General features: G+C 48.2%; 2 protein-coding genes across 7 annotated transcripts in view; one reads left to right on the plus strand and one right to left on the minus strand.

Annotated features, from left to right (window-relative positions):
- The window catches only part of LOC135378243 (calcitonin gene-related peptide type 1 receptor-like), a 57,663-nt gene extending 52,207 nt beyond the window's left edge, over positions 1 to 5,456 (plus strand). For 5 of the 6 annotated variants that reach the window (XM_064611208.1, XM_064611206.1, XM_064611209.1 and 2 more), the window contains 4 exons: positions 462 to 597; positions 697 to 738; positions 4,920 to 5,010; positions 5,256 to 5,456. In XM_064611208.1, the coding sequence (XP_064467278.1) occupies positions 462 to 597; positions 697 to 738; positions 4,920 to 5,010; positions 5,256 to 5,287 (301 nt within the window). In that variant the 3' untranslated portion in view covers positions 5,288 to 5,456. Of the gene's footprint in view, positions 1 to 461; positions 598 to 696; positions 739 to 4,919; positions 5,123 to 5,255 lie in introns of all 6 variants that reach the window. The other variant, XR_010418315.1, reaches the window with a different exon arrangement.
- Positions 5,457 to 18,931: 13,475 nt separating this feature from the next.
- Positions 18,932 to 25,010, minus strand: part of LOC135398881 (uncharacterized) — a 50,492-nt gene continuing 44,413 nt past the window's right edge. The window contains exon 14 of the mRNA XM_064630418.1: positions 18,932 to 19,244. Coding sequence (XP_064486488.1) covers positions 19,044 to 19,244 — 201 coding nt within the window. The 3' untranslated portion in view covers positions 18,932 to 19,043. The remainder of the gene's footprint in view (positions 19,245 to 25,010) is intronic.

Here is a 25,010-nt window from a genome sequence, read left to right on the forward strand (position 1 = left end):
CTGGGACGGCAGGGCTGGCCAAACTTGCTACTCATTAAGTAATTAGCATTGCGTGACAGTCCCGCGTGCGGAGTAAGCTTTTATCGATGAACTCCGCTGGAGCTGAATAACAATTTGGAGCAGCATAGAAATCAGATTATTGATTCTTCTCCTAACGCCAGTACAAGCCACCGGCGTGTAAAGGCTCTTAGAGAGAAAGTATGAGATAGGTTGAGAGAGGTTAGCGAGGTACCTACAGAGACCGAAGGCTGCTGCAGGCACAGGTGTTATGTCCAGTTTTCGTATAGCAGTATAGTGTAGATATGGATGAAAAGAAAAGTATACAGTGAGAGCAATACTACTAGGAAAGGCAGCCTTTCAACTGACTAGATAAATTTTCTATGTAAGGCATTTTACCACCGAAATATTAGTGACCTGCTAGGTCCTTGCTATATTTTTGATTTTGGGAATCTTCCTTTCAGAAAAGTTGTTCGTGCAGTGTTAATTCTTCTGCCCGTCTTTGGTTCCCATTACATCCTCACAACGTTTGTTTCGGCAAAGTCATGCACTGAGTATTCCATCAAACAGTATGCAGAGTGGACAATCGTTGGTCTTCAGGTGAGAAAGTCTCGCAAATATACTTTAAAACATATTGCTGCTGAATTGTCGTAGTAATACTAGAATCAGCATGAAACTTGATACTGGTTTTTGATTCAGGGCTTCTTTGTGTCCTTGGTGTTCTGCTACTGCAATGGTGAAGTAAGTTCTTTTTTCCTAGTCGTCTTTTTTAAAGGAACTCCTTTCAACTACTGCCGACAAACTGTGAAGCAACGGGAATGTTCTCAGGGGCGGATCCAGGATTTTTCTGAAGGGGGGATGGGGTTCTGCCTTCAAAAACATGCTATTATACTGCCGAGGTCAATTGATACTCTATGTAACCACTGAAATTGAGGGGGGTCAGGACTCCCCCCCCCCCCCAGATCTGCTTCTGAATCTTCTAGAGTAGAATATCGCTAGGAATCGTGATTCCCAGAATGTGTCTGCTTGCAGCAGCGGGTTTCAGATAGAACGTGGAATCTTGCAAAAGAGGGAACTCGTTACGAAAATTCTACGTGAAACACCACACTAGGCGGCACCCCACCAGCGCCTCGTGTCAAAATCGCAAGTTTCAAAGACACAATGTCTGGGCCCGTGTTGCGTTCATATTTGTGCTTATCAAAATCTGGCCGATTTGCTAGAGCTTTATTCGTGCAACATAAAATGTGGGTTTCCGACAGGATGCCTGAATCTAGGCCATATTGACATCTGTATTATTAAAGTCGCATCCAGTCCGCTGACCACCATTTTGGAAACCATATAATAAACACTGGTGTTGGGTGTCGTAGTTTAGGAACCAAACCCTTAAGGCAGAGCTTGACTACATAACACACTGTGGACCAACCATTGCACAGATGATACCGTTATCACTCCTGATTTGTGGAAAGCGTGGGGTGTACGCCTTTTTGCGACAATTGCTATGGGCGCGTTAAGTAGCGGCTCCGGAGCGCATGAAGCGCGCTCCTTTTTACTGACCAGGACATCTCCTTTTGCGGAGTGTGGCGCTCCTGCGCTACTTCACAACAGTCGGAGTGCTTCTCGCGCTCTCCACCCCCTCTCCGGTTTGAGCCACCTGCACCTTAATTAATCCTTTTAAGGTTTCAGGCAGCCGGATCGGAAGACGGCTCTACCGGAAAAGAACATTCAGTGACACCCAGAGGCCTAGAGGCGCTTTACACACATCACGTGCACACGCAACGGTCTCTTGGCATAAACACCCGTTTAGCAGAGGCTACGGAGCGAGAGAGACAGAGTGGACGAAGCGCGGTCTGCAGAGCCGCTAATTAACGCGCCCTATAACTGCACAAGTGTCACGAAAAGGCGTACGCCTCTCCAGCAAATCAGGGGACAGAACGATGTTATTTGGGATAATGGTTTGGCAAGGCGCGTGTTATGTGGTGAAGCTGTTTTTTTAATTTTTTGGTGGTTGGTTGCGTCGATGTTGGCATCGTGACATTCTACTCCCCCTTACTGCCGTTTCAGTAGTATAAACTAGTGTCGAGGTATAATCGTGGCAAATAACGGATGGGAATAGGTGCTAGGTGCACCGCCGATCAGCCAAGCAGACATGCCTGACATTTTATTTAAACCACGTTCATACCAACCGATGTCCAAGGAACTGATTTGAAGAGTGTGGAAACCTAGGTTTCCACTCTCGGGGCGTTGGCCGTCAGCCTAGTAGCAGAGAAAAACGCAACACAGGAATCTCTAGAAAAGAACAACAAAGGTTTAGTACCAGAACAGTGTCGAGTTGACGTGTCGGAGACCAGGAGCAGCGAACAGCTCTGGCGCACACACAAAACAAAGACCAATGAACGACGAACCACCTTACCGCCTCGTACTCGCTTTTAAAGCCACTGTCTCGGAAGCGCCCTCACCAACCACACCAGCTTCCACGTGTTGTCCCCTATGCGTTGTCAACGGAGATAGCGTTCCAAGCGCATCAAGAGGTGAAGTCCTTCCTTCCACTTTTCTTTCTTCCCCGGTTCCCCACCAGCGCGAAATAAATAACGCTCCCTACAAAGTTTACGCTACGTTCATACTAGAGGCTCATTCATTTTCATGATCATGGCAGACAGAAACGTAAACAACCTTTTTTCGGGCAAACATTACAGATATCAAAGCACAACACACGATATACAAGTAGCCGCACAAAACGAGGGCACAAATTTTAATTGAAGAACAGGTTTATAACTAATACGTACAACTGTCGTTTAGCGAGCCCGACATGCAGAGGCGGGTAGAGTTGACTTGCGGATTGAGTCTTACCTGACCCGACCCGCGCTTGAGCAATAGATGTCTGGGTTCCACAGTTCCTTGTGGCGGGCCTCATTCGCTTCAACCGCGTTCACATGCACCTCGCCGATCACGTCGTCAACCCACCCCCTGCTGTTGGGCCGACTGGATGCATCCTGATCTCAGTCATCACAGGATGACTGAGATGCATGATGCAAGTCAACCCTACCCGACAGCGTTTACTTGAGCCAGTTGAACCCGACAACCCAACTCGACCTGCTCCTGTCAGGTTCATGTACACGAGGTTATAATTCCTGTGATAGCAATTCTAAGCTTGCTATGCATGACCACCACTGTGTGACTCAAAAGCTCGAAACGTATCACACTTACCTTGTCATTAATCCTGAAAATGGCTTGCACAGACACAATAGAACAAAACTGGAATATACTAAAGCAGCTATACCACTCAGAAAAATATACTCGCTTCGTGACCGCTGTTCGGAACTTCCACAGAAGCGGGGCACAATTTTCATGCATTCGTTTTCGCCTACTTATTTTTCCCACACGTCAGGAACGTCAGGGGGAGACCCCTACTGCTTTCTCCAAACTAGGAGGGCTTGCTTTTTGGTGCCACTCTTTCTCTTCTGTAAACTGACTAGTCGCATGTGCTAATATGTAGAGAAATCACAAACTTTCTGGAAAAGCAATTCTATTACTTGCTCATAACGAGGTCACAGAGGAAAAACGTTGGCCCTTGCTATGGAGACAACAAATTTTCTACGCCATAATTATCCAAGAAGTTCAACTCTACAGTGCAACTTTTTGACCCGTTCCTGTGGTGCTTCTGCACTTACTGAATGTATTGTTTTCACGGAGCTTGCTTAGAACAGTTATTGAACAAGGTATCATTTATAGTTACAAGTAAGTTAGTGTACTCCACCCATGTACGTATTGGTGGATTATTATGATGCAGTAAAATTTGTTGCCTCCATAGCAGGTTTCAAAAGTTTGCCTCTGTGAGCAAGCAATAAAAACGAAAGTCTGTGTCGTCCGTACACATTCACATATGCAACTAGTTCAGGTTGCAGAATAGGAAGAGCGACAAGAAAAGCACACCCTCCTGTTTTGGGGAAAGCAGTAGTGGTCTCCCCATCACTTGTTTCGGGAAAGAGGAAAGGAGAAGCAGGCAAGAAGGAATGTGTTACACTTGTCTCCCGCTTCTCCAGAAGTTCCAGACGGTGGTCAGGAAATGAGCATATTTTTCTGAGTAGTATGGCCGTTTTCTTCGTAGTTTGGTTTGGTTCTGCCTGGTTAGCGGTGTGTGTGTGTGTGCAGTTTGTGCAGGCCTTTTGAAGGATTTATGTGTCTGTGCTTGATCTGTAGTGATTTGTAGTGAGCATTATGATGTTATATGCTTTGATATCATTCGCTCTGATTCTGTTCCCCTGATTTCGGATGATATGAACATAGTGTAAAATTTGTAGAGAGTGCTATATGATTTGATACGAAGGCAGTTGGTAGTATTTACGATTTCCTTTGATGTTGAGAATGTTGGTTGTGCTTAAACTTAAATGGAATAATTATTGCTCGCTATGATTCTGTTCCTCTGATTTCGATTGAAACTTTGTAGTGAGTGTTACGATTATGATAGGTTAGGTAGAATAAGTATCATTCGCTGTGACTCTGTCCCTCTAATTTCCATTGATATGAACATAGTACAAAATTTGTAGTCAGTGTAAGATATGCTTGTGATAGTAGATGAAGAATAATTATCGTTTGTTCTCATTAGTATCACTTGTTCCAACATGTCACCAAATCTTGTTACACCTATCGAGGGTCTGTGTTGGTTGAAAAAAGATCCTGGTATATGTGAGATGTAGTCTGCACGGCTAATCGGCGGTAATTAGACGAGATCACGAACAAGTTTGGTTCATTATTCGCCACGATTGTACCTCGGCACTAGCCTATACTACTCGTTTCTCATTTAGCTATGTAGGTACGTTCCTTACGTAAAAACTGGAACGGAGGGGGGGGGGCGGATATTGTCGCCGTTCCTAGATCGACCGTACGCATGTATTAAACATTACCCTCGGTATTGTTTTCTCCAGGTTCAGGGCCTACTGCGGAGATCGTATGGAAGGGTTAAGACCGACCACTCGCTCAGCCGAAGGCATCGTCCCAGTTCGCCGAATACCACAAGTACAGCTGCTATCTAACGAATATTTCACTTAGACACCTCCATCCATTTGACTGCACTGCGTTGCTCTCTTACAACAGTCGTTCAACCATTTGTAGCCTACGAACACAGCTGGTGAGCTCACTAGAGCGCGGGTCGTCACATACACCTAAGTCACTAGAAATCTGACAGCTCATCTGTTTGCAGAGTCGCGTCTATTGAATGCTTTGGTTGTGCCTCATAGTGAATTTGTTATCGTAATTTACAGAAAACGGGTACGTGCTCGCCCCAGCAAAGTGACATCAGCGTGTTATGTACGAAGGACGAATACATTGGCGAACTTGTAACAGAGACTGCTTTGTGTTGGTGCTGCAGAGTGAATGGTGGACTCGACTAGTGCATCACGACACCGCCGAAGAAAGGACTTGCACACGGTGACCAGCGGCGAATAAACGACATTTTAGAAGTATGGAAGTTGCTAAAATACTTTGGTTTGCTACGGTAGAACCTGAAGGCCAAGAAGGTGGGTCACAGAAGAGCGGTTTGTGCCCAGGTATAACATTCAAGCTACTTTGAATGATAAGCGAACTGTAATGCACGTACATCACAACACGTAACTCAATCTGTAAGGGGGCAAGTACCGCTCCTTGCACACTCGGAGAATGTCTTTGTCCAGAAGAATACTAACCTCCAGTAGCACCAGCAACACTCGACGCAAAACTGGGTTCACAGAATGTATTCCCCTGGGATCCGGTTTCGTCGGTCCGGTTGAACGAAAAGAACTCGCTATTAGTGCCCCACTCAAACTCACAATAAATCTGTACCCTGTACAATCGTCCTACACTCTCAGAACAGGACCTGTTCCCCCCTCCGTCTTCAAATCACAGGCGATATTCGTGAGAGGAATCATTCGTGGCAATGGTTGGCGCACATCGTGCTGTGCGGTGAAATTCTGTTTTTAGAGTGTAGTTAACAGTTTAGCAATCTGAACAGCTTTTATTTTATTTGTGTTGGAACCTTAGTGCAGGGCGATTGTTTTGGTAGCTGGTAGAGACACTGCCCGATCGAAAAATCCATCAGAGCAAATCCTAATGGAACCATTAGGCCTATCGTAATTTCGGACATCTCCATTAAAAATAACGGTTTAATGGCTTGATGGGACCATTAGGACCTAAGGGAGCTCCAGAAAAGTAAAAAAAGCAAAAAAATGGGTCCTTTCTTTTCTCCGGCCCCTGTCATGACACAATTTAATTTCTCCTGCTTTAATTCTTTGCAGAATTTCAGGAAGTGAACAGAAAAAGTCAAAAATGAAATACAACAAACGCTCTCCAGAAGTGAAGGACCCAAACCTCACTTAGGATGGCAGTGTCCATTTCCTTTGATACATTGGCATCAAACCAGAATTGGACGCAGACAGCACATGTACCATACTTATAGCTTGTCTTCCGTGATTAGGCGAATCGGATAGCCCTGCTTGGTGCCGCGGTTAAACAGAAGGGGGTGGGTTCTGTAAATCTATTTAATTTACTCACACACGCAACATTGAAGTGAGGAATGGCTTGGGGTATTAACTCAAGATTACCACAACGTCTGTGTTTCTTACTCACTTTGGTTTAGGCATTCTGTAGATCCATCGAGAACAGATCTTCTGAGTACAATCGCGCGTTTTTTTCGCTCCTCCATTCCATCAGACAATTCCGTCAAGACTACGAAATTTTTTTAAACTGCCGACGTGCGACATCCGGTGGATATACGGAAAGCGACGTCCACCTATGAAGCTCCCAGTCGTTTTATGGATGCTTATGGTACTCGTGCATGGCACGTGGCCATTTATAGAAAATAGTTTAAAATTGGGCTGTTGGGTATTTCATACTTTAAAAGCGATCAAAAACCCCGTGCCTGGAAACAAACGAAAGGACGACTTAACACACAGCACAGACTGACGAACAAGATTTTTATTGACAGACCTGCCTCTGCAGCCATCAACGCCCTCTTCTGCAAGGTTACCCGTTTGCACCCTCAAGCCTGCCTAGTGCCTTTAACTTTTCGAAAGTACAGGACTTAGGAGTTGCTAACAGGAGCGGCTTTTGATCAGTATCGTGCTTTCGAAAAGGTGAAGTTACTGGGAGGCTTGAGGGTGTAAAAGTGTAACCTTGCAGAAAAGGGCGTCGTTGGGTCAGGTTATTGAAGAAGCAGGTCTGTCAATAAAAATCTTCTGTCTGTGATGTGTGTTGTGTCATCCTTTTGTTTCTTTCCTGGCACAGGGGTTTTTATCGCTTTTAATACCTTTTATAGGCTGCGAGCGTCGCGCGATGCTCAATCGCCTTTAGACGCTGGAGCGTTCGCCGCTTGAGTCCGTGAGAGCTGAACAGTTTTAGGGACGTTTTATGGGGGTCACATATCACGAACGACTGCATCCTGAAGAAATATTAGAATATTCGAAGTCGTCAAACGGCATAAAAAAATTAATAGTCTGACGGTCGGAGGTCTATCGGCCTGTCAGGACAATACGAGCTGCCATATTGAATACTGGAAGAACGTCGGCTACAGCGTTGCTCATTTTTTAGAACAGCTAGAACTTTCGACACAAGGAAACACTAAAGGACAAGGCGTGTTGCATGGAGTGTTTTGTCGATTATATGCTATTCCATATCTCTGATGTCCCGTTAGGGGCCCCTGATCTACCATGATGATCCACCTCTTCGATCGCAAAGCCCCGTTGATGTACCACTAAGCTCACCTGATGGACAGTTAGATACCCTTTATTGGGCCGTCAGGGGCCCTGTGGTACCATCAGACCTTTTTGTGGACCCATTTGGCCCACCTCTTTTGGCCCACCACGGGCTGTGGGACAGCATTTGTCGGACCGCTAACAGCCCTGCTGGACCACTAGGAGTTGTTAATGTGCCAACAGGCTGCTTTGATGGTCCATGAAAATATTCTAATGGACCATTAGAATTTCTGATGTAGTCTTGATGGAGTCGGGTTTTAGCGTGAAAAGCGATCATACTGCAAGATATCGGCTGCATCCAGAGTGTTCCCGGATAAACAACCAAGCGTCAAATAATTTTCATAATGTATTTATCAGGCCAAAAGGTATGATAAATATAGATCAGCTCATACAAAAAAGCTATGTTACCGATATACTCTTGGAACACAGTTGAGCGTAGACGACTGCCGATCAGTGAACATTCTCCGGAACCACTGCTGTTGTGTGGTCCTCTATGTGGCGTTCCTTAGGTTTACGAAGTGTGAACACCTTGAGCTTGAAACGCCCATATGCGAGGCTGCTCGCAAGTACAGTTTGTGCAACTGAAGAGGTGCTGATTCAAGTGAGCCGAATTCAATTACGGAAGGAAAGCAAAAAATTACTTAGAACATGTCTTCACTTCACAATGACGATACTATTGTCGTTGTTGACATTTCATATTTTTGTTCTATCCCATTTCATCATTTCTAAGCCATAACTGAATTATGGCACAAAAGTCACGTGCAGCTAAACCCGGTCGCCCAGAGCATCAGGGTGTACCAGAAAACATGAATCACGCGGTCAACAGCATTTGTTCTTACTAGGTTTTTGAGACCGCATGATGTGAATGTCATCTCATTTCACATCATTTTACTGTTTTTATTATGTCAGTTTTTACGAACTGAACTCGGAAATTTGCCAAGTAAACGTCGCTTTTTTTTACCCCACCAGTGTGAAGCGCATGCCATATTTTCTCGAGTTCATGATAATTCACATGGGCATTGAGGAGCTATCCCATTGACAAAAATAGCCGAACATCATGCGTTTCGGAGCGCCCATAGGCTAGCTCTCTACCACTTTTTACGCGTCCTCGCTCTCAGTCCGACGAAAGGAAGTAACCCAGCTGACACAGGGATATTAGAAAAAGTGGGAGTTCTTGAAATGGGGGGAGGGAAGACATGATCTCAGCGGGAGCCGAATGTTTGTGAGCCATGCCTGTTTTATCTGTTACCGAAGCAAGAAAATAAAAACATTCATTTGCGGCACGTTTCGGCTTACTTTTTCTAGTATCCCTGTGTGGGCTGGGTTTAGCAACCTCCTTTCGTCGGTCTGAGAGCGAGGGCGCGCAAAAAGTGCTCGAGCACTAGGCTGTGGGCGGGGCTCCAAAACGCATGGTGGTCGGCTATTTTTTTCCGATGGGATAGCTTATCAATATCTGTGTCAGTTATCATGAATTTGAGTAAATTTGGCACGCACTTCACACTGGTGGAGTAAAAAAAGCGATGTTTACTTGGCAACTTTCCGGGTTCAGTTCGTAAAAACTGATAATAAAACTTAAGTTAGATGCCATTCACAGCAAGAGGTGACAAAAACCTAGTAAGCACAAATGCCGTTGACCGCGTTATTCTAGGCGGTGTATTTTTTTTTTTCAAATTATAATTTAATGACATATTTTCCGGGACACCCTGTAGAAATCATAAAGGGAGAGGCTAGAAGAAAAGCCATCACAGAGAAAAGTCATATGGGGTAAAACAAAGGATTTGTCAAAAGGTGATGAGCGCTCTCTCAAAGTACAAGTCCAGGAGCTGCCATGATGGATACGGCCACAGCCCTTCAACGTCGGCTCGGCATTCCTGGTGTCCGATCCCACCCCTGTCGTGTTTGTCCTCTGAGCTCCACACGTGAAGTAAGTCTGTCTCGTCTGCTATTATCGTGTATGCTTGGATTGCTTCCTATTCCGTAAGGAAGGGGTATTGTAACTCTGGTCAACCTTAATAATAACACTCGAAAAAATGGAGTCTTGTTTCCGAGCGCTATTACAGCAACCCTTGAGACCATGAGGAAATCTTAGTTGAACAGAATTATTCTGTTAGTTTAACGCAATAATCAACGTTCCTCTAGTGCCCCAAGGGTGGCTGTTATCGCGCTGGGAAATGAGGCCGATTTTTTTCCAGTGTTATTATTAAGGTCGTGGACGCCACAAGGTGGCGACGTATCGGTGCAGCAGGGAAGGGCGAGAGCCGTGACCCCCTCTCCCCGGAACTGCTTAAAAAGAAGTGAGCGTGGGAAAAAGACAGAGGTGTGTACGCCGCGGACTGGAATTGAACAGGAACTGCTGATAAGCATGTAAGCAATAAAAGTTGTATTGCTGCATTTCTTGGTTGTGTCCGTGTTCTCGGGAAGCTGTAAGACGGAACGGCTTTTAGAGCGGTTGGCGACGTGGAGAACACAAATATTCAAAATGCGCCGGAAATCGAAAAATCAAGCTGAAAACGTCTTAGATCGTGAAAACAGTACCAAATAGCGTTTTTAGAGCGGTTGGCGACGTGGAGAACACGAATATTCAAAATGCGTCGGAAATCGAAAAATCAAGCTGAAAACTTACTTTTCCACTATCATTACTGGGATCCCCTTCCCTAAACCCCGGTGGGGTTTAGGGAAGGGGATCCCACAAATTGGCGCCCACACGTGGGGCCCGACCCGTCTTGCCGCACTCCCGAGGGCACCGACAGCGAGTGCATTGGCAGTCTTCTTTGTAGCATTTGTCGCCCGTGCCCTTCGCTCGCTGTCGCTGAGGTCGGCACGAGCAGAGCCGCGCGAAGTCTGTGATGCACGTCATGCACCACGGCAGGACAGGCGCGACTCTAGGGGAAGTAATAACGCAGGAACACAACCCCGTTGTTACGGTTCCGGCGAACGCGGTCGTTTTCGTCGTAACTGCCCGAGCAGACCACTACCACCCCCAGACAACCCCCGCAGGGAAACCCGGGATGCCAGCGGCGGTAATTGAGAATGACTCAGTTCTGTCTTCGGCTGCTGAAAATGTCGATAAGAAGCAAGTGAATTCTAACCATGCTATCTTGTCTGATAACGTGGTGGCCTCGGTCCCGCTCGCATGTCGAGCGCAGGATGACATATGCAACATCGGACCGTTTATCGTGGTGCGCGTCCTGAGTAAGGACGTTGCGGCTTTGGTGGACACTGGAGCCGCTGCATCCCTGATAGGTGACACCGTCCACGATTGGTGCCGGGAGCGGAACATTTCCGTACGGTCAACCAGGACCTGCCTAAGGCTCGCACCAGATGCAGTGGTACCATCCGGAGGAGCAATACGTCTCACTTTGACCGTCGACGGACATCGTGTCAGACAACGCTTCATCTACCTGCCCGGATTGGCGGGACTGATGATCCTGGGACGCGACTTCATTATCCGGATGGGACTCGTCCTGGACTTACGTCGCGGAGCCTACCAGCATGCAAGCGGTACTACCTTCAACCCGTTCATGGAGTGGACGCCGCCGGAAACGGAGCAGAACCGGACTGGTGAGGAGACCCAGGATCCCGGAGCTGGACAATCTACGTCTGTTGAGCTATTTTCCGGAGCAGAACACCTAACAGCGACGGTCGTACCCGCTGCTTTGGAGGACGCCCTGAAACGATTTCCAGGAAGCCCAGACCAGCGACGCATGCTCGCTAAAGCATTGCGGCCATTCTCCTGTATGTTCACAGAGAGACCAGGTATAACCCATGCATTGGAGCACCGGATAGAAACCGGCGACGCAAGGCCCTGGCGATGTAATCCTCGGCCGTTGAGTGTGCATAAGCGCAAGCTCCTCGATGCTGCGCTGGATGAAATGATCGAGACCGGGGCTGTGAGACCTTCCCGCAGCCATTGGGCTTTTCCGGTGGTTCTTGCGCCGAAAAAGGATGAAACCGCAAGGTTGTGCGTGGATTACCGCCGACTGAACGAGGTGACGGTAAGAGATTTGCGCCCTTTTCCCTCGATAGACTCGATCATGTATTCGTTGGGATCCGCCCACGTGTTTACAACTTTGGACTGCAGTAGAGGATTCCTGCAGATTCCGATAGCACCGAATGCTGTTGAGGAAACAGCATTTACCTGTCACAGGGGATTATTTGAATTTGTCCGACTGCCCTTTGGACTGTCTAATTCCCCCGCTAGTTTTCAGCGAGTGATGGACGAGGTACTTGGCGATGCGAAATACAATTTCGCTATGGTGTACATGGATGACGTAGTAATTTTTTCACGTACATTCCAGGAACACCTTTCTCATTTGAAAGTGGTGTTAGGACGCATGCAAGCTGCAGGATTGACTGTCAATCCCCAGAAGATGCAGTTAGCTACCAACAGCATCGATCTCCTCGGGTTCAAGGTGGAGTCCGGCACGGCCAGGCCGAACGAGGACAAGCTAAAGGCTATCCTTTAGTACCCCCGCCCGACGGATGTTAAAAGCTTGCAGCGCTTCCTGGGTATGATTACTGATTATAGACAGTTTATACCGCAATGCGCAGACCTAACGCAACCGCGAACTTGGCTTTTGCGGAAGGGAGCACGATGGTCGTGGGGTCAAGCGCAGGAACAGGCGTTTACCTCTCTCGCTAAAGCGATTGCGGAAGCTACCCGCTTGTATCTCCCGGACCTCAATCGCGCATTTGTACTTCAAACAGATGCGAGCGATTACGGCCTTGGTGCAGTCTTGTTACAAGAGCATCACGGTGAACTCCAGCCCGTGGCATTTGCTGACGCCTCCCGAACGCAATTATAGCGTGACGGAGAAGGAATGCCTAGCAATCATGTTCGCACTACATAAGTTCGACATGTATTTGGATGGTGCGAAAGTCACTATTCAAACTGACCATCAGGCACTGTCCTGGTTAAAGCGGTTGAAAAACCCAGCCGGACGGCTCGCACGTTGGAGTTTAACGTTGCAGCGATATGACTTCTCGGTGGAATACCGGAAGGGAACCTCAAATAAGGTGGCAGACGCGCTATCTCGAGCACCGTTGCCCCTTGAGGACGTCGTTATTCTGCAGTAGCTTGTGGCCGCGGTTAACCAGACCGTCACGGAGGATGAGCTCTCGTGGGGACAGATTGTGAGCAGGAACGACATCCTGGAAGCGCAGAGGACCGACGGCCTTTGTCAGCGTGTGTCAAGGTGGCTGGAAACAGCAAACCTGGAAGGCACGGAAGACGCTGAGGAGAGGTACGACTCCTATCAGCTGAGCGAGGATGGTCTCCTGGTCCGGTACATTCCCCAGGCGGACGACGAGGAGGTTGGTGATTGCCCCTTTCGGATCGTAGTTCCAAGGAAGCTACGTAAGTCATTCCTCAAATACTTCCATGATTCTGCATTGTCGGGTCACGGTAGCGGCAGCAAGACTTATTCTAAGTTGTGTCGTATCGCGACTTGGCCAGGTATGAGACAGGATGTTTTGCGGTATATACGCAGCTGTCCGATATGTCAGAAGTCTAAGCCGCGTGGAGGGCAGCCTCCCGGCTTGCTGCAACCGATTGTGAGCCAAAAACCTTGGCAGATAGTCGCATGTGACGTAATGGGTCCTTGAAGTCCCCGTGGTAACCAGTATCTGTTAGTTGTTACAGATCACTTCACGAAGTGGGTTGAGCTTTACCCGCTGCGGAAGTTGGTGTCCGCTCGGATCTGGGACAGACTGCTGGACGTTTTTCCCGGTTTGGATTCCCGGACCAGCTTATCACGGATAACGCCTCGTACTTTACAAGTAAGGTGTTTGTCGATAGTTGCTCTGCATTGAGCATACGTCACGTAAAGACGTCCCCTTATCACCCTCAGGCGAACATAACTGAGCGGGTTAATCGCAACATCAAGATTATGTTGGTATCTTTTACCGAAAGGCATAAAGATTGGGGCGCCTGTCTTACGGAGCTTGGCTTTGCCACTCGTACCACGGAAAATAGGTCGACAGGATTTACCCCGGCTTATTTGAATTTCGGACGGGAAATTGTGTTCCCCCTCGAAAACACGTTGCGAACACGGCGCGCACAGCCTAGTCGTTTGTACGCGAAGTATGCTAATGATCTTCGCGATAGAATTTCGACTGCCATTCGTTTGGCACGAGAGAGTCTTGAGGTCGCAAGACTGGAGCAGTCTCTTCAGTACAACAAAGGTCGGCGCCAGGTCATTTACCGCGTTGGAGACCTGGTCCTAAGGCGAACACATCCCCTTACCGATGCAGCGAAAGGCTTTGCTGCCTCTCTCGCTGATCGATGGGACGGTCCTTATCGGGTAAGCGCGCAGCTAACTCCGGTCACTTACAGGCTCGAGCGTTGCAGCGACAACGAGGAAATGGGCCCCGTCCACGTACAATACCACAAGACCTTCAGCCAGCGCATCTCGCACAACGGCAGGTGGGAGGAGGACCACGATCTAGCATCGCAAGCCCGCTCTTCCTCAAGTCCCCCTAGGGCCGGTCAACCATCCCCCCAAGAGACTACTGCTCAGGGCGGGGTTCCCGGGATTACCCGCTATAACCTTCGCCCACGTAAGCGACCGAGGTGACGTTTTTCGTTTTTTTTCTGATGCAGGCCCCGAGCGAGGTCCCGCACTCCACGAGACCAACGAAGCCGAGCCCCGAGCCACGACGCCCGTCCGCCCACCTATGGTACGACTCCTTGCAACCGCCCTACCTGTCACGTTGCGACCTGGACGGTTCTCCGAGGGGACACCAGTGTCTCCTTCGTATCCCGCAGACGCTGGCGCGACCAGGCCCGACCTCTTCGAGGCGACCCAGTTGCCCAGGTCCCCGAGCCCTTCCAAGGACTCACCCTCCAGGACAGACACCCAACTGAGCCGCCGGCCATCTATAGCCCGGAAAAGGGGAGTCGCCTCTGTCCTCTTTGTGGGGTGCTACAAGTCAGCCCGGAAGCTCATCGGGCGGGGCCTCTCCACCTCACCCGTGCGCAGTAGCAAGCATCCGCAGCGACTCCCATGCTTGGACTGCAAGACTTGGAAGCCGCATTGGCCCTTGTGCGGCGCTACCAACCCCATCTTCTCACCGGGACACCAGTTCGGGTCCGCCCGCAAGATGAACGGATTTTGGACCTCCCCGACTTCCCGGACATCTAAGTTTTTTTGGGAGGGGAAGATGTGGACGCCACAAGGTGGCGACGTACCGGTACAGCAGGGAAGGGCGAGAGCCGTGACCCCCTCTCCTCAGAACTGCTTAAAAAGAAGTGAGCGTGGGAAAAAGACAGAGGTGTGTACGCCGTGGACTGGAATTGCTGATAAGCATGTAAGCGATAAAAGTTGTATTGCTGCATTTCTTGGTTGTGTCCGTGTTCTCGGGAAGCTGTAAGACGGAACGGCAGGGAAACCCCGGTGGGGTTTAGGGAAGGGGATCCCACAAGGTTGACCGGAGCTGTACCATGTAGACCTACTACTGCGACCCTAGAATTCTTATGGCTAGAAGGAAACGCGAAGAGGAGGATCAGAGGAGAGCAAAGTACTTGAATGGGGTTCTTCTCTCTCTCAATGTAGGCGCCCGGAGGCAGCCATATTGAATCAGCCGAGGGAAGATAGCGTATTTTTAGCCCGCGAAAACAGGAGGAATTGCGAAAACTGTTGGCAACGCCTGTTCCGCTGCTTCTGTTGGCTACGGATTTTCTCACTGTCTGCTTCTATCCAGGCTCGTAGCCAAGGCTGGTCCAAGGCAGCGGCGATGGCAGTGTGGGCATCCTGTGCTGTGGGCGAACATGGTGACGGCGTCCCCACATGGCGTCCGTGTCGTTTTTTTCTTCAATCCCAGGGTTTCAGTAATGGATTACTGCTGTGTGCTACTGCTCCAAAAACCTTTTTGTATTATGTTTGGTGTATGCTTACTGGCTTCTTGTCTTTTTTTTGTTTTTTGAATGAGGTACGTATAGACCACTTTACTGTTTACAAACAAGAGGCGCCATTTGCGCATGCGCGCGGTTGGTGTGGACAAAACACACTGAACGCAGCCGTGCGAATGCTTTCGTCAAGTGCGACATCGGCTGTGTTGCACTGCTACACCGTTCTCGACTGTCTCTTTCCACAATACGGGAAATAATTTAGAGCTCTGAAGGAACGAGACAAGTGTTGCTGCAACACGAAGTTGTTTATGAACGGTATACAATATGACGATACCTTTGCGCTGCACATCGACAACATGCCGCCACAAAACATGCCGCCGATCACAATTGCATTGTAGTTTATTTAGTATTTTTGCCGAGCCAGTTCACTGCTGACTCTGTGCAAGCGTACATGTCACTGGAAGCACACAATTACTTCACCATAGGCGAGCTGTTTGATCGGGGCGTTTCTGAAAACGTGTACCGATTCATGTTAGAGTCGTTTATTTGTGCGCATGTATCGTGAGGGAATCTCACAAAGGCGATGTCTGAGAATTTCTGTTTAACTGATCAAAACGATTCCAACACACAAAAACGATGCACAATCAAACGATTTCTTCGTTCTGCGTTGCACGGAAACTGATGAAAAGTGACTTCGCCACCCTTTCCCCATCGAGTTTTGTACGCGAAGGATACACAGCTTTGCGGCATGCCCACTTTCCATGACAACAATCACTCCAATTGATTGCTGTTTTGTCCACACCAAGCAGACGATATCCTGACTGCAGCGCCACCGCAAGCCGTGACGTCACGCGCGCGAATTGGTCTCAACTGTTATGCATAATGTACATGGACGTTTGATGTGTGTACAGCTTGTGTTTCATCTTTGGGCACAGGCCTTGTTTTTTAATAATTTGTGTGCTGTGTATATACGTTATGCCATGCGCTAAGTTTAGCGGTGGAGCAGAGTGCTGCGTGGCAACGCTGGCTGATTCAGATTGGCGGTCCCCTCGCCCCTGCTTCCTAGTTTCGGAGGTTTCCTTCAACATACTCCTTAAGATTTCTATGACTGAAACATATGAGAACGGCGAATGCAGCCTGTAGCGCGTTCGTAACACGTCGGGGCTACCGCATCTGTCATGGCGGTTCAGTTGTTGAGATGTTCCTCTTCGCCACCGTGGTTTAAGACTTCTTGATCTTGTCATAAATTGCGAAAAATTATAGAATTTTATAATTTCTATACAATGAATTGAAGAAAGAAACGAAGAAGCAGAGGCTTTAACGAAACGGTGTTTCTTTCGAAAGAAGAGGAAGAAAAAAATTATAGGACGGTTACCACTCGTGTAACGCAAAATTTAGCGTCAGCTGTGCGTGTGGTGAAATGAGGCCGGATGAAAGTGTGTAGACAAATTTATTTAAGCGTGATGAGTATTAATCTGCGGTCGCTGAAATGATTGGCGGGGTGAGTGATGCCCTGAACGAGGGGACTGTTCTGGAATAGCAAGTCAACATCATCTAGTCTAGTTGTGGGTTGGCGCATGTCGGTGCACAGAGTAAGGCCCAGTTGTTCTTACATATCACTTAGGAAAGTGGTGTTCTTGGCCAGTGAAACGCCCACATTGAAGTCTCCGACTACGAGAAGCTTGTGCGTGCGGTAAGGCGCGAGTACATACACGATAAAGCGGTAACCGCATATGACGATTCTTCGACGGAAAACCGGCCACCATCACCGTTTTTCCGGTGAGCCGACGCGAGCAATGGGAACGTCACCGCTTTCTCGACAACAGCGGTGGACAGAAAAATCCGGCGAAGAGCGCAAGCGACCGCTCGACGGCGCCAATAGGACCGCTCACCGCGCTACCGTTCCACAAGCGGACGTGGCGGGCATTTCGGATGCCCGTATCACCAACCTGGGAACTTGGAAGCATGCTGTCGCCCATTGGCTGCTGTCTGAGGGCGATTTTGTAGCTCTTGCTTTGCGAAGAATGATGACCGCAAGAACTTCTTCTGTGTGCCACTATAACTTACACAATAACACACTATAACACTGACCAACGAAACGCCCGCTAGGGCGCCACCGTCCGCCGCAGTGGAAATCTGTGCATGCGGATCATCCCGCCGTTTCTCCGTCGAGTTGTCGTGCCGGTGAGAAAGTTGGCCGTTTTTCTGTCGAGAAATCGTCGTATGCGGTTACCGCTTAAAGTCGAGCATACGTTCCGGCGCGACGCGAGAAGTAGCACACAGCCACCACGAGCCCTGTGGGAAGATGCACGGCAGAGCTGACGCTGTAAAATTGACGTATGTCAGTTTTTATCTCACTTTCCTCACTCACAAGAGTTTTGTGCAGACATGCGAATGCCGCCGACGCCTACGCGATCCCGGAAAAGTCTCCACTATACCCAGCTGACGCTGTAAAATAAAGGTTTCTCACCTACCCTTGTCACCATTGCGTTCGCTGTATGTTCAATATATATTTTAATGCGTTTCCTCTTTGCAAGGTTTACAAATTTGATTACACATTTCTGTCCCACCTACACAAGAATTGTTGGAGCACATTTGTGTTTCAAAGCCCACTCAACCACGTCCTTGCGTTTGTTACACCGCCTACGTGTGATATAAACGTGGTGTCCGCGAGGAATCCGAAATTGTAAAGTTAATCTGATGTCCACTTGGAGATGCCTTCTTAGAAGAAACCACCCAAATGTTTCGCAAAGTTCCTTCGTGTTTTTCATGAAACATCAAAAACATCGAATTCGAAACCAACTGCAAGCTTCCGGTGTAAACGGCCCTTCCCTGATTCGCCTCTTCCGGTAACGTAATTTGCGTTGCCGGTGACATTCCCAATCCCTCAGCTGAAGCGTCGCCAGGATGGTGTCAATCCGATACCACCGAAAGCATGAACGGAGATGTTTCTAGCGACTGTTCGGCAGCCGATTGCGGTCGGAAGACCGCATTTTGTGACTGACAGCCTGCCTTCATAACAGACTCCAGTGACGTCAGTCCGCACACTGTTGCCTGTATTGAGCCAGGAGCGCGCCGCCGGCTGCAAAATCCGATTTAATTTGATTTTCTAATGCTTACGACTGTTTCAAGACGAAATATTCCGCTTACATATATTTCAGGCACCCACTATTTCGATCACACCTTCAGTTCAACTACGTTTTCTTTTTTCTTTTTCACACACCATCTTTAACTCATTGTGAACGTTTACTCTACGTATAACGGTACCCTTTAAGTTATCCACAATTCGTTCTGGAAAAAAGAAAGAAAAATAAACCCGCGTTTTCACAGACGCACGAAGAAAGAGGTTGTTCGACAAGTTGAATTCATATTTGTTCGTTATGGTTTACTACTGTAGTATTGTGTAGCGTTATCCACTCGGGGAATTGATCTATCATGGCGCGAGCGATGCCACACAACGCAGGTGAACATCTCTTTCAGGCGTCCGTTCCATCCTGTGGGGACTCTGGAGGAATAGAGAGGCGGTCGACCTCCCTCCGCATGGCCGCCAGTCGCTCGAATCGTATTGCACTGGGGCTACAAGTGCCGTTGTAGTCTTCGAGGTCCATATCGAAAACAGCCAAGCCGAAATTCAACTTTTCAATCTTCTTCCCCAAGACGAGCAATGTATATCGCACCTGCAGAAGTATATTTTTACTGACTACAAAACTTCGATCTATCCATTACGTGATGTCATGCAGAAAATACTGGCACATGCAACGTTTATCAAGTAGAAATTTCGACATGTCAGTTTTCACACACGCAAAAAAAAAAAAGAAATGTCGCCCGTAAACGTTTTTGTGGCAAATTGGATACATGCTAAATGCCAGGAAAAGGCGTACGCCCCGTTCGCTCCTCAAATCAGGAATCTGTGAGCCTTGTTACATTCTGCGGACGAACACAGTAGCTTTCGAAGAAACGTTAAGCAGATAAAGGTTGTTCGTATTGGTAACGTCAAGCAGTCGATAGAATTATAAAATATAACAGGGACCCACTCTCTGCTACACACTAAAAAACCAGCTCCCGTGGCATAGTGGTTAGAGTGATCGCCTTCCACGCCGAGACTGGGAGGTGACACGGGTTCGAATCCTGTCACCGGCTGTGCTGTCTGAGGTTTTCCCTGGGCTTTCCGAAGACTTTCCAGACGAATGTCGGCACAGTTCTCCTTGAAGTCGGCCCAGGACGCATACTAACCCCCTGTCCCCCACTCCTTCTTGCTGTCCTCTCTTCATCTGTCCACGTCTATATACGCCGCTCATAGCCACAGTTACTTCGCGGCGCTAACACGGAATTATAAAAAAAACACTAAAAACAAAAAGCACAGGACGGTTACGACTCGTCTAACGTGAAATTCAGCGTCAGCTTTGCGTGTGGTGAAATGAGGCCAGATGAAAGTGTGTAGAGAAATTTATGTAAGCGTGATGAGTATTAATTTGCGGTCGCTGAAATGGTTGGCGAGGTGAACGGTGTCCTGAACGAGGGGCCTGTTCTGGAATAGCAAGTCTACATCATCTAGTCTAGTAGTAGGTTGGCGGATGTCGGTACACAGCGTAAGGTCTAGCTGTTCGGACATATCACTTAGGAAAGTGGTGTTCTTGGCCAGTGAAACGTCCACAATGAAGTCTCCGACGTCGAGAAGCTTGTGCGTGCGGTAAGGCGCGAGTACATACGTGGTAAAATCGCGGATGTGTCCCGGCGCGACGTGAGGCGAGAAGTAGCACGCAGCCACCACGAGCCCTGTGGGGAGCAGCACGGTACAGCTGACGCTGTAAAACTGACGTACTTTGGTTTTTATCTCACTTTCCATCGATAGCGTAAAAAAGAAACAAAAAGCGTAAAACTAAAAAGCGTAAAACTGTAAACTGGCGGGATTCTGCTCCTTACTCTCAGCGCTGAGCGCACATGCGATAACAGTTTCGTGCTTATCTCACTTTCCATCGGATGCGGTTGTAAGCTGGCGGGATTCTCTTCCTAAAGGCTGTTTCACACTGCCACGTTCGCGCTTACGGGCTACGGGTTGCGCTTACGTAGTACCCATCTCGTTTCCGGCTACGTTCCAGCATCGTTCACATTACTACGTTTCGGCGCTCCGTTCCTCCAATGAGGAGCGGCCTCCTAGAGCGCCATCCTTCCGAAGAAAAGTGAAATAGAGCCACAGAGTAGCATGGCGTCCAGCACCCCGGTGCCGGCTGCTTTGGGAGACAATCAGACATTCCTTGACGATGTTTTTAACTGTTAATGTTCTTAACTTAACGCCATCGTCGACAGTGCAACGTACAACTCGCTACTTCGGACAGATTCATTGAGTAAAGATATCACCTGACAGACCCACTGCTTTGCTAATTGTCATCCATGAGTTTGCTTTGTTCGTGGCATCCCTTTAGTCGCTTCTTTTGCTATTGCATAGCCAGGGAAACTTCTCAACTAGGAGAATAAGAGCTTCTAAGACATTCAATGTTTTCGCCATCTCTGCAAAGAGACGCGCGAGACAAAACGCTTGCACGGCATCCGAACTTTTCTGCCATCCTATTGGCCAGTGCGCTTACGGTTACGTAGCTTGCGGGAGAAAAGTTGAAGTTGCTTCAACTCCTTGCGGAAACGATCTTGCGGGTGCCGTCTCTTCGTCGTCATGGCAACCCCCACCGTAAGCGCCCGTAACCCGTAGCCGCAAGCGTAAACGTGACAGTGTGAACCAGCCTTTACTCTCAGCGCTGAGCGCTCATGCGATAAGGGTTTCGTGCGAACGTGCGAATGCCGCCGACGCGATCTCGGGGAAAGTCCCCACTATACAGCTGACACTGTAAAACAAAAAAACATGTTTCCAGCTTCGCCGAATGATACCGTTATCGCTTCTGATTTGAGGAGACAATGGGGCGTAAGTTGTATAGTTTAATTCTGTATAAGAACCGTTACGTACAACGACGTCTTTTTCTAATCCAAGATGGCATATTCTAATCCAATTCTAAGCCAAAATCCAGTTCTAAGCCAACACAAGCCAGTTGTAATCCAACACAAGCCAATCCAAAGCCATCTGATTGACCGCCATGAGCCCCGCCCACTTCACGTTGATTGGTCCACGCCAAGTCTACTGATCATTGATTGGTAAATCGCAGCTCTGCTCCTTTACGCTAATTAGTTGGCTTGGCTCCGCCCACTTCACGTTGATTGGCTCATACTAAGCCTACTGATCGTTGGTTGCTCAATCGTAGCTCCACCCCTTTATGCTAATTACTTGGCTCTGCCCATTTCACGTTGACTGGCCCATGCCCGCTGATCGTTGATTGGTTGCCCGTAGCTCCGCCCCTTTTATGGTAATTACTTGATTCCGCCCACTTCACGGTGATTGGTGCACGCTGACCTTTTATGCTAATTAACCGGCTCCACTGACTGGTCGTACTGATCACTCTCCCAGCGCTCTGATTGGCCCGCACCGCTGAACATAGCCTTCACCAGCGCGGCGGCAACCCCGCTGCGGCTTTATCTCAGATGTCCAAACTTACCTATTTACTGGCTCCACCCACTTCATGCTGATTGGTCCATTCTAAACCTACTGACTTCTAAGCCGAACCACGCTAAGCCTACTGATTGGGCCTTCACACCGAGTGGTTCATTCTAAGCCTATCGATGGCTGGCCCCTGATTGGTCCACGCTACTTACCTCGTGGCGCAACTCTTTACTGGCTCCACCCACTTCATGCTGATTGGTCCTACTGATTCAGACTTTTAAGCCGGTCCACCCTGAGCCTACTGATTGGCCCTTCACACCGTTTGGTCCATTCTAAGCCTACCGATGGCTTGCCCTGATTGGTCCACGCTAAGCCTACTGAACAGTGATCGGCTAGACTGTCGCTCCTGGTCCAGCAGCATCGTAGAGCATGGGTTGGTTCAGCTGCATCAGAGAGATCGTTAGTCCATAATTCTATCTAGTCATCTCATGCGCTCATTGGTCACTCAGCTCCCTCGGTAGACACCAACTGCTATTGGTTCATCTAACTATAAGATGTTGTGCTCGTTGGCCCATCTGACTACAAGCCTCTCATTGGTCATTATGTCTAGAGCTCCCTAACAGGCTCAAACTGCAATTGGTCACTTCCACCCATCGCTAGACCCGACTGCTATTGGTCACTCCCTCTAATCTCTAGATGAGATAATATAAGTTTAACTGTGGGATAGTGGAACTTTTACCATAAGATAGGTTTAGCCGGGGGCTGGTAGGCTCCAACTGCTATCTGCCCATGCCTCTATCCGGCTGCTCACTGGTTCACAATGAAACTTTTTCACATGCTCTAATGGCGCCAAAGAAGGTTTCCTACACATACAATAGATGGCGCCGGTTGTATACCCTCTTTGCAAAGCTGGACAGCTGCGACGCGAGTGTGAAAAAAATCAATTTCATTGGTGTGAAGTCAATTTCATTGGTGACTCATTTCTATCCAACTGGTTCATACTTCTAGAGAGCCAGCGTTAGAAGGCTGAGCAGCTTACATGCCGCCGCTTCCTGCTGTTCACATAGCCACAGTTGCTAATGGAAAATAAAAAAAACGTGTTTACGGTACACATCTCAAAACACACTCTACACGAGTAAAGTTGGCTTCACCTGGTTGCATGCGTGCGTTACGTCAAGCCCGCCCCTGGGAACAAGTTTAGGATCGTTTTCTGTGTGTGCTTTGCAGTTCAACATAAAAATTGTTTATATCAAGCAGAATGGCAAGTGATGCTACGGAGCGCGTTCATTCTTAAGAACGAATTTTGTGACAGACCCACAAAAAACAAAACAAAAATATTTCAATGTGTATTAAACAAAGTGCAAAAAAAAACTCATCGTGGTGCTAAGCAGGGAAGCCAGCACGCGTTCGAAATAAGCAGGAAGAAGCACATGATCGAGAAAACATAGATAGTTGATGCTGTGCAGAGAAGCTGGCTTGAGACAAAAACAACTTCAATGATCAATAAACTCTATAGAGCTTGGGCCCGTTTTTATTTTAGACAGCGTGCGTTCAACACACGAAATTAACTAAATCAAGCAGAATTTCAAAAGCATAGTGGCGCTACGTGGTGAAGCTCAAGACGCACTTAAGCTCCAACGCTTATTAAACAATGCTATGCAGTGAAGCTTCACGCGTACTCAATCTTACAAAAAGAAGACTCAACCCAAGCTGAGTACGAAGAAACACAATTTCACATTGCTCCCCTCAGAATATTCTGTTCAAACATAGCCAGCGTATATTTCACGCGACACAGCTCGTACGCAGAGCACAACTGGAAGCACCCTTAGAAATATAAGTTCAGGGCACAACGTCGCACTATGAACGAGTTCATCTCGGAAAAAATGCGCTCACCTTCGCAGATGGGCACATAGATTCACGAGCACCATACAGCAATATCTGAAACATGAATTTCCGACGGTGCGTGGACAGCTCACGCGACTTTAGCCAGCCGGTTTTTACGTATATTGCAGTTTTATACCCCAGTCAGACGGCATGCTCGAAGGACTTCGTGGAATTTTCATTTGCAAAAAATGGCCTCTCAGAGCCATGTCAGACGGCAGCTCAAAGGACCTTTCTAAGAAATGACCATCAACGAGAAAGGAGGCCCCCAACGACATTTGAGGTGCAGAAAGGAGCAATCTCGACAACAGTGTTATGCCATTGTACCCTCGCTACCTTCGCAGCTGAATGTAGGAAAACCTATAAAATGCGGATAATGGAGTGAAACTGTGTAAACGTATTTAGATATCCTATTTAGAGAAGTGCATATGACTTCTGCATCTTGATTTGTGGCACACAGAACAACTTCAAATTTCCACAGCAGACAGGGAAAACGAAACCGAAAAAGGGAGCCGGTGAGAGCAGTCAGTTGAGGAGCACTCCTTTCCCGCCTGTCTGGCAGGCGCCCCCGAACAAACGTCATTTGAGAGGCCAATGGCCATTTCTCGCAATTGACATTTGCTGTCTGCTGTCTGACTAGGGTATTAGACGGTGACCTTCAACATAAGATGGTACAGCAGGGTAGGGAAACACGGGCACGTGGACAGCTCACACGATTTTAGCCTGCCCACGCACACCTCACAACATGCGCCGACACACCAAAATGTCGCGCACCTTCCAGGTACCCGCATGTCGACAACTTACCGTGCCAGCCGCACGGAAAACTAGATAGCCGGAACACAGGCGCGTAATATCCCCTCCCGGTCCGGTTGGGGCCACCTGTTTTATATCAATGCTCGCTCGTTTCCGCAAGGTTGCAAGTCCGATAAATTGGGTCACCTTGAGGATGAGCCTGTGTTCGAGCCATCTGTTTTATATCAAAACGCACTTCCACCAGTCATGGCCAAACTGAGTTTATACTACAACTCTGCGGCGGACCCGAGGGGAAAAAATGTTGTGTATGTTTCAAGGTGGTGTA

Source organism: Ornithodoros turicata, chromosome 1 (assembly GCF_037126465.1).
Source record: "Ornithodoros turicata isolate Travis chromosome 1, ASM3712646v1, whole genome shotgun sequence".
NCBI classification, from domain to species: Eukaryota; Metazoa; Arthropoda; class Arachnida; order Ixodida; family Argasidae; genus Ornithodoros; species Ornithodoros turicata.